The 13,201-nt window shown below is 39.9% G+C and overlaps 1 protein-coding gene across 1 annotated transcript in view; it reads left to right on the forward strand.

Annotated features, from left to right (window-relative positions):
* Window positions 1-13,201, forward strand: part of TTLL5 (tubulin tyrosine ligase like 5) — a 132,544-nt gene that overhangs the window by 41,015 nt on the left and 78,328 nt on the right. The window contains 8 exon segments of the mRNA XM_061463629.1: window positions 4,197-4,304; window positions 4,636-4,749; window positions 5,109-5,200; window positions 5,808-5,870; window positions 6,485-6,523; window positions 7,463-7,608; window positions 8,631-8,913; window positions 12,886-13,006. Of these exon segments, the coding sequence (XP_061319613.1) occupies window positions 4,197-4,304; window positions 4,636-4,749; window positions 5,109-5,200; window positions 5,808-5,870; window positions 6,485-6,523; window positions 7,463-7,608; window positions 8,631-8,913; window positions 12,886-13,006 (966 nt within the window).

Here is a 13,201-nt window from a genome sequence, read left to right on the forward strand (position 1 = left end):
AAGGCCAGGTTGTACAGAGCCTTAGTGATATGGTTTAATGCGAGGCGTCCCTGCCCGTGGCAGGGGGATTGGAACTAGACGATCCTAAGGTCCTTTCCAAACCTAACTATTCTATGATTCTATGAACTTATCTTTTGGGACAGGTGTCATCCTTACCTATGTTTACCAGTCACAGACTGCTAATCCAGTGATAAAATTTTATAGCATGTTTTTGGCATGTTCTTTGCTGAATGCATGCCCAGTGTTCCTGGTCATGAGATAGTTATTCTGTTTTCTGAGTTTCACAAGACTGGACTGCAAGTTCTTTGTGCAGTTTCTTCGGTTTGACCCTCTGAACATTTCTCTCTCTGGGGAAATTAACAATTCGGCTGTTTCTTATTGTTAATTTAGGTAGGAGCTCTTTCAATTAATCATAAGCAATACAGAGACCTCGACCTCTTTTGTATAGACCAACTGTAGACAAGAAATTGGCAGTTCTCCAGTTAGAAATGATAGAAAGGTCTCCTGAGAGTCATCGTTTGCTCCTCTTGGGCATTGGAGAGGAGGAAGACAGCCTGAATACCACCAAACACAAGAAAAATCTAAGCACCAATCATAATAGTTTTCTTTTGAACCTACTATCATTACACTGTTATTGCTTGTAGACCTGATGCCAGGTAAATAATACAGGGTACTTTTTGACATTCTGCTGATATTTCTACACCTGTTTCTCCTTAATACATAGCTATTAAATATTTTCCTCTAACTCTTATCTTAGAAAAATATGAATTTTGGTCATTAGAATTGAGTTAATTCATCCATTCTGCAGAGCTCTTTTTTGCGTGTTCAAAAATGATGTAAATGCCCAGATGCATTCTGTACAGTTGAGCGCATCTGAGGCTAGGATTAGTGCTGTATTTTAATGGGGACAGAATACATTTGTGGAGCATATGAAAATGATCTGCACTGAGATGATAGAGACTATTAGCTGTATCTCTGGATTTCATTTATATCCTTTTACTTTAGGGTACTCACCATTCCTCTGCAGCTTGAGTGGTGATGATAGTGTCTTGGAGAACACAGGGTTCTTATTTCTCTTTGTGTGTCTCTTGCAGCATCCTGTGTCTATGCAATCGCAAACAGCAAATGCTAAATTGATAAGTGCCCGTCAGCTCCCTTCACCAGCATAAGGGATGCAGTTTCAAATATTACCTTGTACAATACTTTTGGTGCAGTTGGTCCCAAAATATATTTTTCAGCTAAGTGGCCTGAGTGGGGAGGAAGAAGAGAGGAGAGGGCTGGGTGCTGACATATGTTTCCATGTGGCAAGAGCAAAGGTTGGAAAAACATTTACATCTGTTCCAGCAGCTTAAAAAAAGAGTGGGTGATGTGCGCTGAGAGACAAGATCAGCTGGGTTAAATCCCTTAAAGTTTTTAAGCCTACAAGTATTTCTGAACTGCATTTTAAAGAATTTGAATATAAATGCTTAAAGATAAAGTTGTCATTTTGGTCATCAAATGATGAAGACAGTGGTAGCACAGTGTTCGGGATTTGGTAGGTCACTGAAAGGGAAAGTGCAAAAACTGGTGAAAACAGCAGCAAGTAGAAGTGTCACATCAAATGGGAGGAGGAATTTTTGTCTTGTGTGCTACAGGGGATGAAATGAGACTGAATGATATGGACGGCACAGGTGAATGTGTATTGACAGAATTTAGGAGGCCCCATAAGAGAAGTAATTATTTTCTGTGAGACAGTCATCTGCAGGAAACTGCAGAAATTTGAGGGTGAGCTGGGTCAAAATGGATAAAGGTAAGAATGATTTATTGAAGGTAATGGAAAATGTAGAACTACTGTTAGAATAATTCAAACTGATCCACATTTCTGAATGTTATATTTTGCACCCTCCTTTCAAGCCATATGGACAAATCAATGTTAGTTTACTTTTTTAAGCACCCAGCTGTGTGGGGACACAGTAGGCATTGTTTTGCTGCTAGGCTTTCTGTATAAATGTAATAGTGATGATTCTGACTTTTTTTGAGATTTCTCAGCAGGAATGAAGGTAGGACAGATGGAATCATCTTGAGAACCTAATTAATTCTACGCACTGCCATTTGTCATTCTGTGGAAGTGTAGCTGAGGACAGTTCAGCCGAGAAGAGAGTCTCATTGAATAATGAGGTCTCATAGAGAATAGGAAGGGTCTTTGTGCCAACTGCTGTCATTGCTTAGTATAATTAGAATGCTGATGTGGGAACCAGAGATGTTTGCAGAATTTGGAGATAAAACAAAATGCTTGGATTTATCTGTACTTCTAAAGATAAGCTGGGTCAAAGAGGGAACAAAATCTTTATGAAGTTGGAGACATTTCTGTGCTACAGCCAGAGAGGATTCTGTAGTAAAACACTGAAAAAACTGTTTGTGCAGAAAGTTCAGTAAAGTTAGTTTTTCTCTAGTGTTTTGACAGTAGTGTAGTTTGCTCTCAGGTAGGAGTCAGAGCTTTGCCAGATGTAGGAACCACAGCTGCCAATACATAGGCATAAATTTTCTGTTTGTAATCAATGCACTTATCTCCATTGTATTGAGATTCTGGAGATGATTTCATTGGGGTGTTTTCTTAGTAAAAGAGATCATCTGATAAGATGGAAACTTTAGTGTAATATTATCTTTGAGCAGCAGTTCTCACATGATGATTATTATCATAGTGTCAGGAAATGGTTTTTAAGAGGAGTTTACCAAGCAGGAGTTTACTGAGCAGGAGGAGATTAAAAAGCTTAAAATTTAATGCTTAACAATGTTTCAACTGGCACGTGCTATATCTGTTTTCTCCTTGGATCTTTCTGTGTTGGTCATTGCAGTGTAACCCATTCTAGTGCAATGCTTCTGCTTTTGCAATTGCTTCGTCTGAAGATTTTGAGTAGCCATGTGCAATTTCTAATGAAACAGCTCTTACAAGTACAGGTACTGCCGGATCTTGCCATGAATTTTAGTCATATCTGAGCAGCATGGGATATTCCCCTGGATTTATCCAGTTCAAGGTTTCTGTCATGCTTTTCTTTTCTTTCTGGATTAAGAAGGCTCTTTCTGCCTTCTTTGCTCAGGATAGCACTAAAAGAAGACTTAAATTTTGTATGAAGTCACAAGACCTTCCTAGCTAGGCTCTTCTATAACATTAACAGGCAGTTTATCTGAACTGGTCCTAAGACCAGCTAAAATGTGCTTAAGAACTTGCTCAAAGATTTCAGTCTTGCTAGGATTTTAAGATAATAAGATAAAGCAGCCCTGCGGAGAAGGACTTGGGGTTGGTGGTTGATGAGAAAATGAACATGAGCTGGCAGTGTGCGCTTGCAGCCCAGAAAGCCAACCGCATCCTGGGCTGCATCAAAAGGAGCGTGACCAGCAGGTCGAAGGAGGTGATCCTGCCCCTCTACTCTGCTCTCGTGAGACCTCACTTGGAGTATTGTGTGCAGTTCTGGTGTCCTCAACATAAAAAGGACATGGAACTGTTGGAACAAGTCCAGAGGAGGGCCATGAGGATGATCAGGGGACTGGAGCACCTCCCGTATGAAGACAGGCTGAGAGAGTTGGGGCTGTTCAGCCTGGAGAAGAGAAGGCTGCGTGGAGACCTCATAGCAGCCTTCCAGTATCTGAATGGGGCCTATAGGGATGCTGGAGAGGGACTTTTCATTAGAGACTGTAGTGACAGGACAAGGGGTAACAGGTTAAAACTTAAACAGGGGAAGTTAAGGTTGGATATAAGAAGGAAATTCTTTCCTGTTAGGGTGGTGAGGCACTGGAATGGGTTGCCCAGGGAGGTTGTGAATGCTCCATCCCTGGCAGTGTTCAAGATCAGGTTGGACGAGGCCTTGGGTGATATGATTTAGCGTAAGGTGTCCCTACCCACGGCAGGGGGGTTGGAACTAGATGATCTTAAGGTCCTTTCCAACCCTAACTATTCTATGATTCTATAATCCTGCTAGTTTGAAGACAGTTTGTATTCCTGTCTTTTGTTAGAATTGAATAGGACTGCTCATCAGGTTAAGAATGTCCTTGGAGAGACTGTCTGCAAAGTATTTTCTTATTTCTTAAATTTGCATGATCTTACTTGCAGATATGTCCATTAAGTGCAATAGTAACAGGAGAATAACGGGGTGAACTGAATTTTTCACTTTTTCCCTACAACTTTATCTCATCACTGATTTATAGTTCTGTTGTTCTAGTGTAGCAACACAACTGGAACAGAGAATCATGGTGCTGGTACCACTGAGGTGTTAATCCAAGTGTATTTGGGGCCTGTGAGTGTGAACACTGGCTCTAATGTCCTTTGGGTGAGGATTTTTCTGTACGAAATCCTGACTTTGGTGGTTTTGGGTATGTTTCATGTTTTTTGAAAGGGACCAGGGGTGTAAATATTGGCACTGCTGCCTGAATCATGAGTCCTGTTGTGCTAAGAACTAGGAATGTGAATAGTCACACTTAGTACACACTGGGGTGTGGACTTTTCAACACTGCAGTATGGAATTGTGAATTCTGGCTGTAGTACTCTGGAGTGTAGGTTCTGCTGGGAATGGGGTCCTGGAATTTGAATATAACTTTTGTTTTTTTAAAGTAAGTTGAGAGAGGAAAAGGGAAAAATCTGGGTTCATACTGTCTCTACAGCGTACCCGTCCTCTGTCTGCCGGTGATGCTGAAGTGAAAAACTCAATGCCCTCAGGCAGGGAAAAAGTAACAGGAAGGCAAGGCACCTCTGTGCTAGGTCTCTCAATGGAAGAGGTAAGTAGGGTATTAAACCTCTCTTATTTACCTTGGCTTTCAAGCAATGTGTGTGGTTATTTGCTCAGCAAAGAGCAAGTGCATGTATATGAAAAATACGACAGAAGTAAAATTCTTGAAATAGAACTGCTGGATTTCACTGCTGGTACTTCCCTTACCCTCAGTCATGCCATATGTGCTCCAAGTAGTGAGAGATTCTTTCAGAATTAAAATTGCTTAAGGATTTCATGTGTACCCAGCCCACTCCCAGGACTGCAGTAATAGTCTTGTCCTCTGAAACTCAGAGATTTTTTTAGGGTTCATTTTTCATTGTATCTATTTTGCTGGATTACTTTTTTTTTGTCTCTTTTTATTTGAAGATAAAAGTTCTTTGTCGAGTGAGAGAAGAGAATGAACGGAGAGGAGGCTTCATCCGGATATTCCCTACCCCATTAACATGGGGACTTTATGGGTAAGAGTAAGAATCCAATAGGATGGCTTAGCGTTGCACCAAAACTCTGTGTTGAGGGAAATTCTGTGTTAGATGTATATAGGTCAACTGACTTGGCAGTTGGAAAGACACATATTGAGGGTTCTGATAGAGTTTATTTCAGTGTTGAAGATGCTTTTTTCTACTTTTTTCCTGATCCCTTGTTTTTAACTGCTGCCGCTTTGCCTAAGTGCATGTCAAGCATTGCTTCTGATGTTGCTTTTCTGTCAGAATAAAAATGTCTTCACTTCAGATAATCCATTCCTGCTATCTTCTTTTACATCCTAGAGCTGCACATACTGTGTATTGTCCTTAGGCCATAAGCTCAATGTAGGACTCGTCATGTGAGTGATGCTATATTATGCTTTTCTGATTTTATCCAGTCTGTAATATTTCTCTGTGTCTCTTACCTCACCAGGATCTTCAGCTGAGAAGTGATAGGTCTTCTCCTTTCCTCTTTTCTGTTATGGTACAGCATATTGTCTCAATCCACTTCTGGGATATTTGTAGTAGATTATTATTTCTGTATTATGCTGCCTTTCATTGTGTTGAGTTCTATTTTGATACCTCCTGTGTTTTGTTTTTCTAGATCCTTTTTACAGTACAAGACATCAATGAACTACATGCTGGCTACACATCTGTTTAAGGACAGGTAGAAAGTTTTTCTGTTTGAGAAGGAAGCAGAAGGCACAAACAGCATGAAAAGGATTGATTTCTCGCTTAGCCGATGTTATAAACAGCAGCTTCTGATTTACAGGAGTGGTCATAGTTGCACATCTCTTCTCTTGTGTGCCAGTGACTCTGGAGGTTTTATATGTTGCCCTTCTGAATCCAAGGGCAAAAAGAAAAATACAAAAAATATTACTATAGACATGAAAAACCTTCAAGCACCTAAGCTCCTTTATGAAGGGATTATAGGTGGTCCTTGCTTACCTTTTGTTTCAAATTTAAAGTCACATTAGAGCTTGTCCTCATGTAAAGTAAGCACTGAAATTTACTTTTTTTTTTTCCCGCTATGTACTTTCAGAGAGGTGTCTGGAGGGTAGCTCCAAATGACACCTTCTCCAATTTAAGACAGATGAAAGCATCAGTTGTAGAAGAGCTGTTCAGATTTCCTCTTTCAGAGCTTTTTTTTTTTTTTTTTCTTCTTTAAGATGGCACTCACGAGGAATTCTGTAAATGTGACTTTTTCACTGTGCTTATGAAAGACTTTGGAAGCATTTTAATCCAGTCAGAAGGTAATTTTTGCCATTTTTCCCTTTGTAGGGGCAAGATGAAAAGAAACTTCCCCACTGGGAGATGCCGGTAAATAGCTTCTTAAATAATTTGTACTTCATAGGATTTATTCTAAATTTAGATTTTGCAGCTTCATTTTCCAAGTCTTTGGTCAACACTTTTTCTATCTGTTATCTATCAAACTGATTTTAGAAAAGTAAATACAGTGAGCATAGGGGATCCCAGCATGTGGAGAGCTTAAGTTTTGTTGTATTGGATCATAAAATTGCTCCTTTTAGGCTTCCTACTTTGTCATTCCTACTGTATTGATAAACCTCATCACTGAATTCTCTCTAAAGATCCTGTAATGCATGAGGGGTTTGGTTTTCATATACCCATGTATTCACTTTGCTAGATCTGAAAGATAAATGGAGCAACAGGGTTTTCCGGGGATGTTCCCACTTACATCATAAAGAGCACTTTGCTGGATCTTTGTGCATTGGTAGAAGGTTATGTTTGTTCTCCTTAAGCAATCTGTTGGGGCTCTTTCTCCCTTGGTTTAGGCAGAACTTGTAGAAAGGTTGTAATTTTTCATTTAGATTGTTTTAAAATTCTTAACTCTGAGCAAACAATGAAGAACAAGCTGTCTACATAAAAGGTTTGGAAGGCTGGACTAGGATCCATGTGCTGTCTTCTCACTCCCCTCCATGGTTTTGTACTCTTCAAATTCAGTTTTCCTTATTAACTGTGCTTGAGCTGCACAGTGGACAGAAGCTGCTCAATCATGAAAGCATGACTATAGATAAGTACATTTTGAGGCTTTTGAGGTGATGTTCTATAAAGTACTTCCAAGACTCGCTTCAAACATTTGCAGGTTTTAAATAGAGCAAAGTTAGACCGATCATAATTACTTCTTCCCCCTGTCAGGAAAACTGTTTCTTGAAGAAAATTAATCTATTAAGTCTCTCTTGGCATCAGGAAGAGAAGTATAAAGGGAGATTGAGGATGTCTCTGTATTATACTTCCCAGAGCAGGTCTCAATGAAAAGCTGGATATGAGGCTTGAAGCTATAGACTCTCATGCTCTCTTTTACGAGAGAAAGCTTGTTTCACTGGAGTTACGAAAGCGCCAGCGATGCAATGGCAAGTCTAAAGCAGCACAGACAGGATCACCAGGTATGCATGGCTACATCTTAGATGAGCAGCCAGTCAAAACCAAATAAGCAAGGACTTTTTCATTTGAAATGTGTGTGAATGGGTTTGTTGTGGCCTTTGTAGTTCCTGAAGGGTTTCAGAGGTTGAAGTTAGTAGTTCTCATGTCAAGTGTTAATAGTTTTCACTTCATTCTTCTTACAAGTTTCATGCCTTCTTAGTGCCTGGAATTTCATTCCCACCATTCCACATGCCTGCGTAAATGACCAAAGATAATATTTTCTTGAAGATGATCTTGCAGTTGCGTTTTTGGTTACAAGAATTCAACAGTATGTGTGACTTTACAGTCCTCCACCTTTTCAAACAAAGATGAAGACTTGAAACCTTCCAGGCTGGTTCTCCTACACAGCAGTGTCTCTAAGCTGTCGGAAAGAGAGAAATCCTTCTTATCCAGTCTGACATGGGAAAAATTTAAATGGTACAGAGGCAAATGATCATCAAAAGTGGCTCTTCCTGAAGCTGTTATCTAAACTCTTTCTAATAGCTATGTGATACTGACTGCAATGGGAGAGATTGTATGTTATAAAATTATTTTGGTGCTGTGTTAATGTATGTGATCTTTATTGACACATGTGGAAGTTTTAGATGTCATAGCTTTGGTATTTTTGATACACAGAATTACAAAGAATTAGTATATGCATCAAGTATGAGTCTATATATATTTCCATACATATGTAAGAATCAGTATAAAATATAGGAAAATGCCTCTGTTTCTTTAATTATTTTTTTCATTTGTAAATTTAAGACAAGACTTGTGGTGTGTCTTCTCTGATATTGTGAAAAGGGGTTTCTCAACTCTTTGATACACAAGCAGAAAGATAGAATAATAAAGGGCAGCGATAGTTAAGATACTATTCTAAAATAGTGGTGTTCTGTCCTAGCAGGAAAGAGTTTAGAGGTAAACCAAAGGGCATAAATAGCAGGACAATCTTTCCAACTTTTTACTTTTTTCTTAATGAGCATAGGTAATTTCTCTTCTACTACAGGGACATCAGAACCAATAAAGTTGTCCCTCAAGTCAGATGCAGAAGGTGAGGAAGAAGAGGAGGTAGATACAGATGAAGATGAGCTAGATAGAACTGTTGGCTCTGTTTTGGACAGTGAGGTGAAAAGTAAGCCAAAGCTCTCTGACTTGGTGAGAACTGCTAGTAAGGAGAGGTTGCCGAAAAAGCTTGACAAGAAACCTGGAGATGGAGGAGATCTGTTTCCTCAGAAAACAAACATTCAGATCAACTTGCTGCAAACTCTTCAAAAGCATGGAAACCTGAGGTGAGAGATTTCTGCATGTTGTCTTGAATTTTGACTTGCAGCTAATATTGGTTAAAATATGGGGGATGTGCAGTTAGTGGCACATTATGATCAAGTGTTAAGAGATAAATGGACCCTAGAGAAAGGGGTCTGAATTTTTGTCTTAACTGTGGGCTGCCTTAACTAGTTGGCATGGGAGGGAGATTAGTTGCAAAGACTGACTGTTTACATGTTGGATCAGTATAATGGATAAGCCATAGTTGCCATTGCTAGTCTTTAATTTGGTGTTGCAAGCTGTTCTTTGGTCAAATCTGGCTTCTTAAATGCTTCTCTTTCTTAATGCAAGATGCCTGCTATTGAGTTCTAAAATTCATCTTTATTTCTTTGCATTTACAAAGAACTGAGTATAAACATAAATTCAACTATCCAAGAAATGTTGGCTGCCTCTCCATAACATTAGTTGTCTCCTTTTTGTGGTCTTATTTATGGTGTTGGCATTTTTACCTCTGATAATAATCTTTGCTCAATCACCTCCTGAGAGCAAGGTAGGAGGTCATCTGAGAGTGACAAGTTACTGAAACATCTAATTGCCTGCTGTTGAGTATGACAGTGTGGAACAGATTATGTTCTGATGCACGGTTCTGGTACTTGAGAAGAAGAGAAGTGCTGGAGGAGATTCTATAGGATGACACCAACCAGGGTCTTACTAGATGTTTGGAAGCATGATCTTCCCACTAAATATGGATAGTAAAACTATCTGCAAGTGGACAGGAAGGGCAAAAGGAAAGAGTAATAATATATAATCTGCATAGGAGATTTTACATCTTCTAGATGAGAAGCAGCGTTGTTTTTTGTGAAAAATGTCCAAAGGTAGGGAAAATGATTGTTGCTTGTTCTTTCTTAGTTTAGTTTCTGAGAAGATTTATGATTTTTCAAATGGATTTTAGAATTGTTGTGATGTCTTCTTGTAGCAAGGATGTTTGCTGTTGTGACAGGGAAGATTCTGAAACCTGTTTTGAGGATGAACATATCGGTGCTGTCATATACCTATATACAGAACTGACTTCTGACAAGAACGTAACCTCTCTCTGGTGTTTGTGGCAGAATCTTGCACAGGACCCAGTACTGTTGGGATTCCCCACAGAAGTAAGGCTTCTGGTGACCTCATGCTCCAGGATTGTGCTTGGCTTGGTCCATCTGATCTGTCATTGATGAAAGCTTTGCTTGTGGAGTCAAGAGTTAGAGGAGCTGAAGTAATGAAATTTTCATCAAAAAGAAACCAGGCTTGTTCCAGTCAGGTTTTGTAAGTGATAGGACACCCCTCTCTCCATTAGTCAGCCTGATGAAGCAGTTTCTCTACCTTCCTCACGCTGGGTGATACTGGTGAAGAGGTGACAGTTGAATGAAACATGTTCCCCTAACTGCCATTCCCAGGGAAGTAAAATTAAAAGGGAGTTACTCAGGTTTCAATATTCCACACACCAAAGGAGAGGCAGTGTTATACACGCACCTTCTTCATCAAATTATAGAACAGTTAGGTTTGGAAAAGGACCTTAAGATCATCTAGTTCCAATCCCCCTGCCATGGACAGGGACATGTCACACTAGACCATGTTGCCCTGTCCAGCCTGGCCTTGAACACTGCCAGGGATGGAGCATTCACAACTCCCTTGGGCAACCCATTCCCATGCCTCACCACCCTTACAGTAAAGAACTTCTTATATCTAACCTGAACTTCCCCTGTTTCCTGTTTTGTAACCACAGATGTATTAGGTGCAGGCAAAGAACTATTACTGTGCCAATATTGATAATGGGGTCCGTAATTCTTACCAGCACAAATCTTGATCTCTTGGTCATGAGATGTTTGAGTTACAGGTTGTTGTGGTTTAAACCAACCCAGTAACTTAAGTCTCATGCAGCAGCTCATTCACCCCTCTCCCCCTTTGTGCCTGCATGGTCTTTAAGAAGCATCAAAAGCTAATGATTAAGTAGATGCATGGATACTTTTAATGTATTTTATTTTGGTTTTAATTTCAATTCTTATCTAGATTGATAAGGTCTCGATAAGCGTTACTATGTCGTATGTTACTATGTAACATGTAACAAAGTGTCCATTAAATTTACGGACATATAAAACAGGAAGACAATTTGTGAACTGAGTTTTTAATAAAATTTCAGGCACTTGTGTACCTGGAGTCATTAGGACCATAAAAGTATCTGAGAATATTCCTAAGGTGCAGAGAGGAAATAGATGAAAAAATGGTGAGGTTCCTCAGGAATTGGTCTGAGGCTGATTTTAATAAGTGATTCAAGAATGACACAAAATGTAGAGATGTGCAAATTTCATTTGCTGATGGAAAAGATTTGGAAGTTATTACCATGAGGGAAACATAGTGGAATAAACATGGAAAGAGCTGGATGAATTTGAGAATAGGAATAATATAGCTAGGATAAAATTCAGTAGCACAAAGTCCAAGGACATGCCTGTAAGAACTAATAATTTACAGCAGAAATTGTATCAACTGGGTGTTCATCAACGGGAAATTAATTATAAGGAAAAATATAAGCTTTCTAATCGCAGGAGGTTTGCGAAGCTCTAGCTCATGTATGCATGCAAATGTGGTCTAGGGTTTATCACTTGAGATGCTTCTGAGATTTCATGTGTAATATCGTATACAGTGGCTATCGCCTGTGTTCAGGGAAGGTTGTGACTGGCCAGGTAGAGAGCTGCTAGTCTCATCATGTCACCAGTGTGGGTGCTTTGTTAGAAGATACTGAAAGATGTGGATAGTTCACACTAGTAAAATGAAAACTAAGGAAGGCTGTAATTGCTAATAAATATATTCAAGGTGGGAGACCCATTAGGAATGAAATTATTTAAGATACAGGACAACGCTGGAGAAAGAAAAAGCAAATACAAACTGCTCATGAGGGAAGTTAGGCTGGGTAGTAAAGGAAGGTTTCTAATAATTAAAACAGTAAGGTCTGGAATAATATTCTAGGAAAGTAATGGGTTGAAAACTGTATTAAGATGAAACTTGATAATTTTACAGAAAAGATTAGGACATTGCCTGTGATGGAAGAGTAGCTGACACTAAAGCTCATTTACTTCTACTTTCTTATGAAAAGGGAAGGAGAAATTATGTTTGCAATTCAAGGGACAGCTGGTAGTGACTATGGAGAAAACTATGAGGAAGAGTGGAGATTGGGAGAGCAGAATGTTGGAAGAGGAGGTTTAGGCCAAGATAAGAATGAACAGAATTGGGCAAAGCGTTTGGCAGTTGGAGAAGTTGATGTGTACACTAAAGTGACTACCGCTGTGAGGGACTGAGAAGCAATGTGTCCCTCCCAGTCCTACCCCAGTGAACTCTCCTCAGTTCACACTCACAGCTTCCTAACATGTTCAGCCAGCTGCACAGCAGATTTTGCTGATGTTCTTTCATTCTTCAGTGGTGCTTTGCTCAGTGAAATTTGGCTTGTTTCCTTGGGCCAGCAGGGAAGAGCTCACTTTCACAGATTTAATTCCTTCATTTCCAATGGGAATTGCAGGATCTTTGTTATAACTCTGGCACCCAGTACCAAGCCATTTATTTGTTTTATGGTCTCTTGTTGCGGTGTTCAAGATGCTTGCTAAGACAGAGGCCCAAGAGAGTCTCGAATTTGATTTAAAAATACACAGTTTGCTGATGTTCACATTGTTGGATTTTGGAGGAGAGTGGCTAAGGCTGTGGAAAGCAAGGAGACCATTCAGTTTTTAGAGGTGATCTTGGAGGGTGTCTGTGGTCTTTTGTGTATCCTGCAATATCTACCCCATCTTGGTGAGCTGAAGGACTTGAAAACACTGGCAGGGTGAAAGGGTCCTCCTTCCCTTGAGCTTCAACATTGGTGCATCTAGGAGGTCCTTGCCGACTGTACTTTCGTCCATAAACTGTTCTTAACTGCTATAACTCCATTACTACCCTGAAGATAGCTGACTGATTCTTTTGGTTCGCAGCAAAGTGCAAGCTCGCAGGGCTTTCTCTGCCTATCTACAGCATGTTCAGTTGCGACTGATGAAGGAGGCTGGTGACCAGATCCAGAATTCTGCCTGGACTGCCAAAGAAGATGAGCAAATGGTAAGAAGCTTTGTGTTGGCCAGACTGAGAAGCCAAGCTATAATCTCCCTTGAGAGTTTTGAAGTCAGTTCCCATCCTTGGAAGAGCTGAAGTCCGACTGACATTATAGTTGTCTATTGTAGTCCAGCTGCCAGTGCTGTATTCTTAATATTCAGACAAGGTAGGGCTGCTGATTTGACATCTAAGCAGCAATAA

The sequence above is a fragment of the Pezoporus flaviventris genome, unplaced genomic scaffold, assembly GCF_033815535.1.
Source record: "Pezoporus flaviventris isolate CSIRO_AGI_PZ_B2104156 unplaced genomic scaffold, CSIRO_AGI_Pfla_v1 ptg000036l, whole genome shotgun sequence".
In the NCBI taxonomy this organism is placed as follows: Eukaryota; Metazoa; Chordata; class Aves; order Psittaciformes; family Psittacidae; genus Pezoporus; species Pezoporus flaviventris.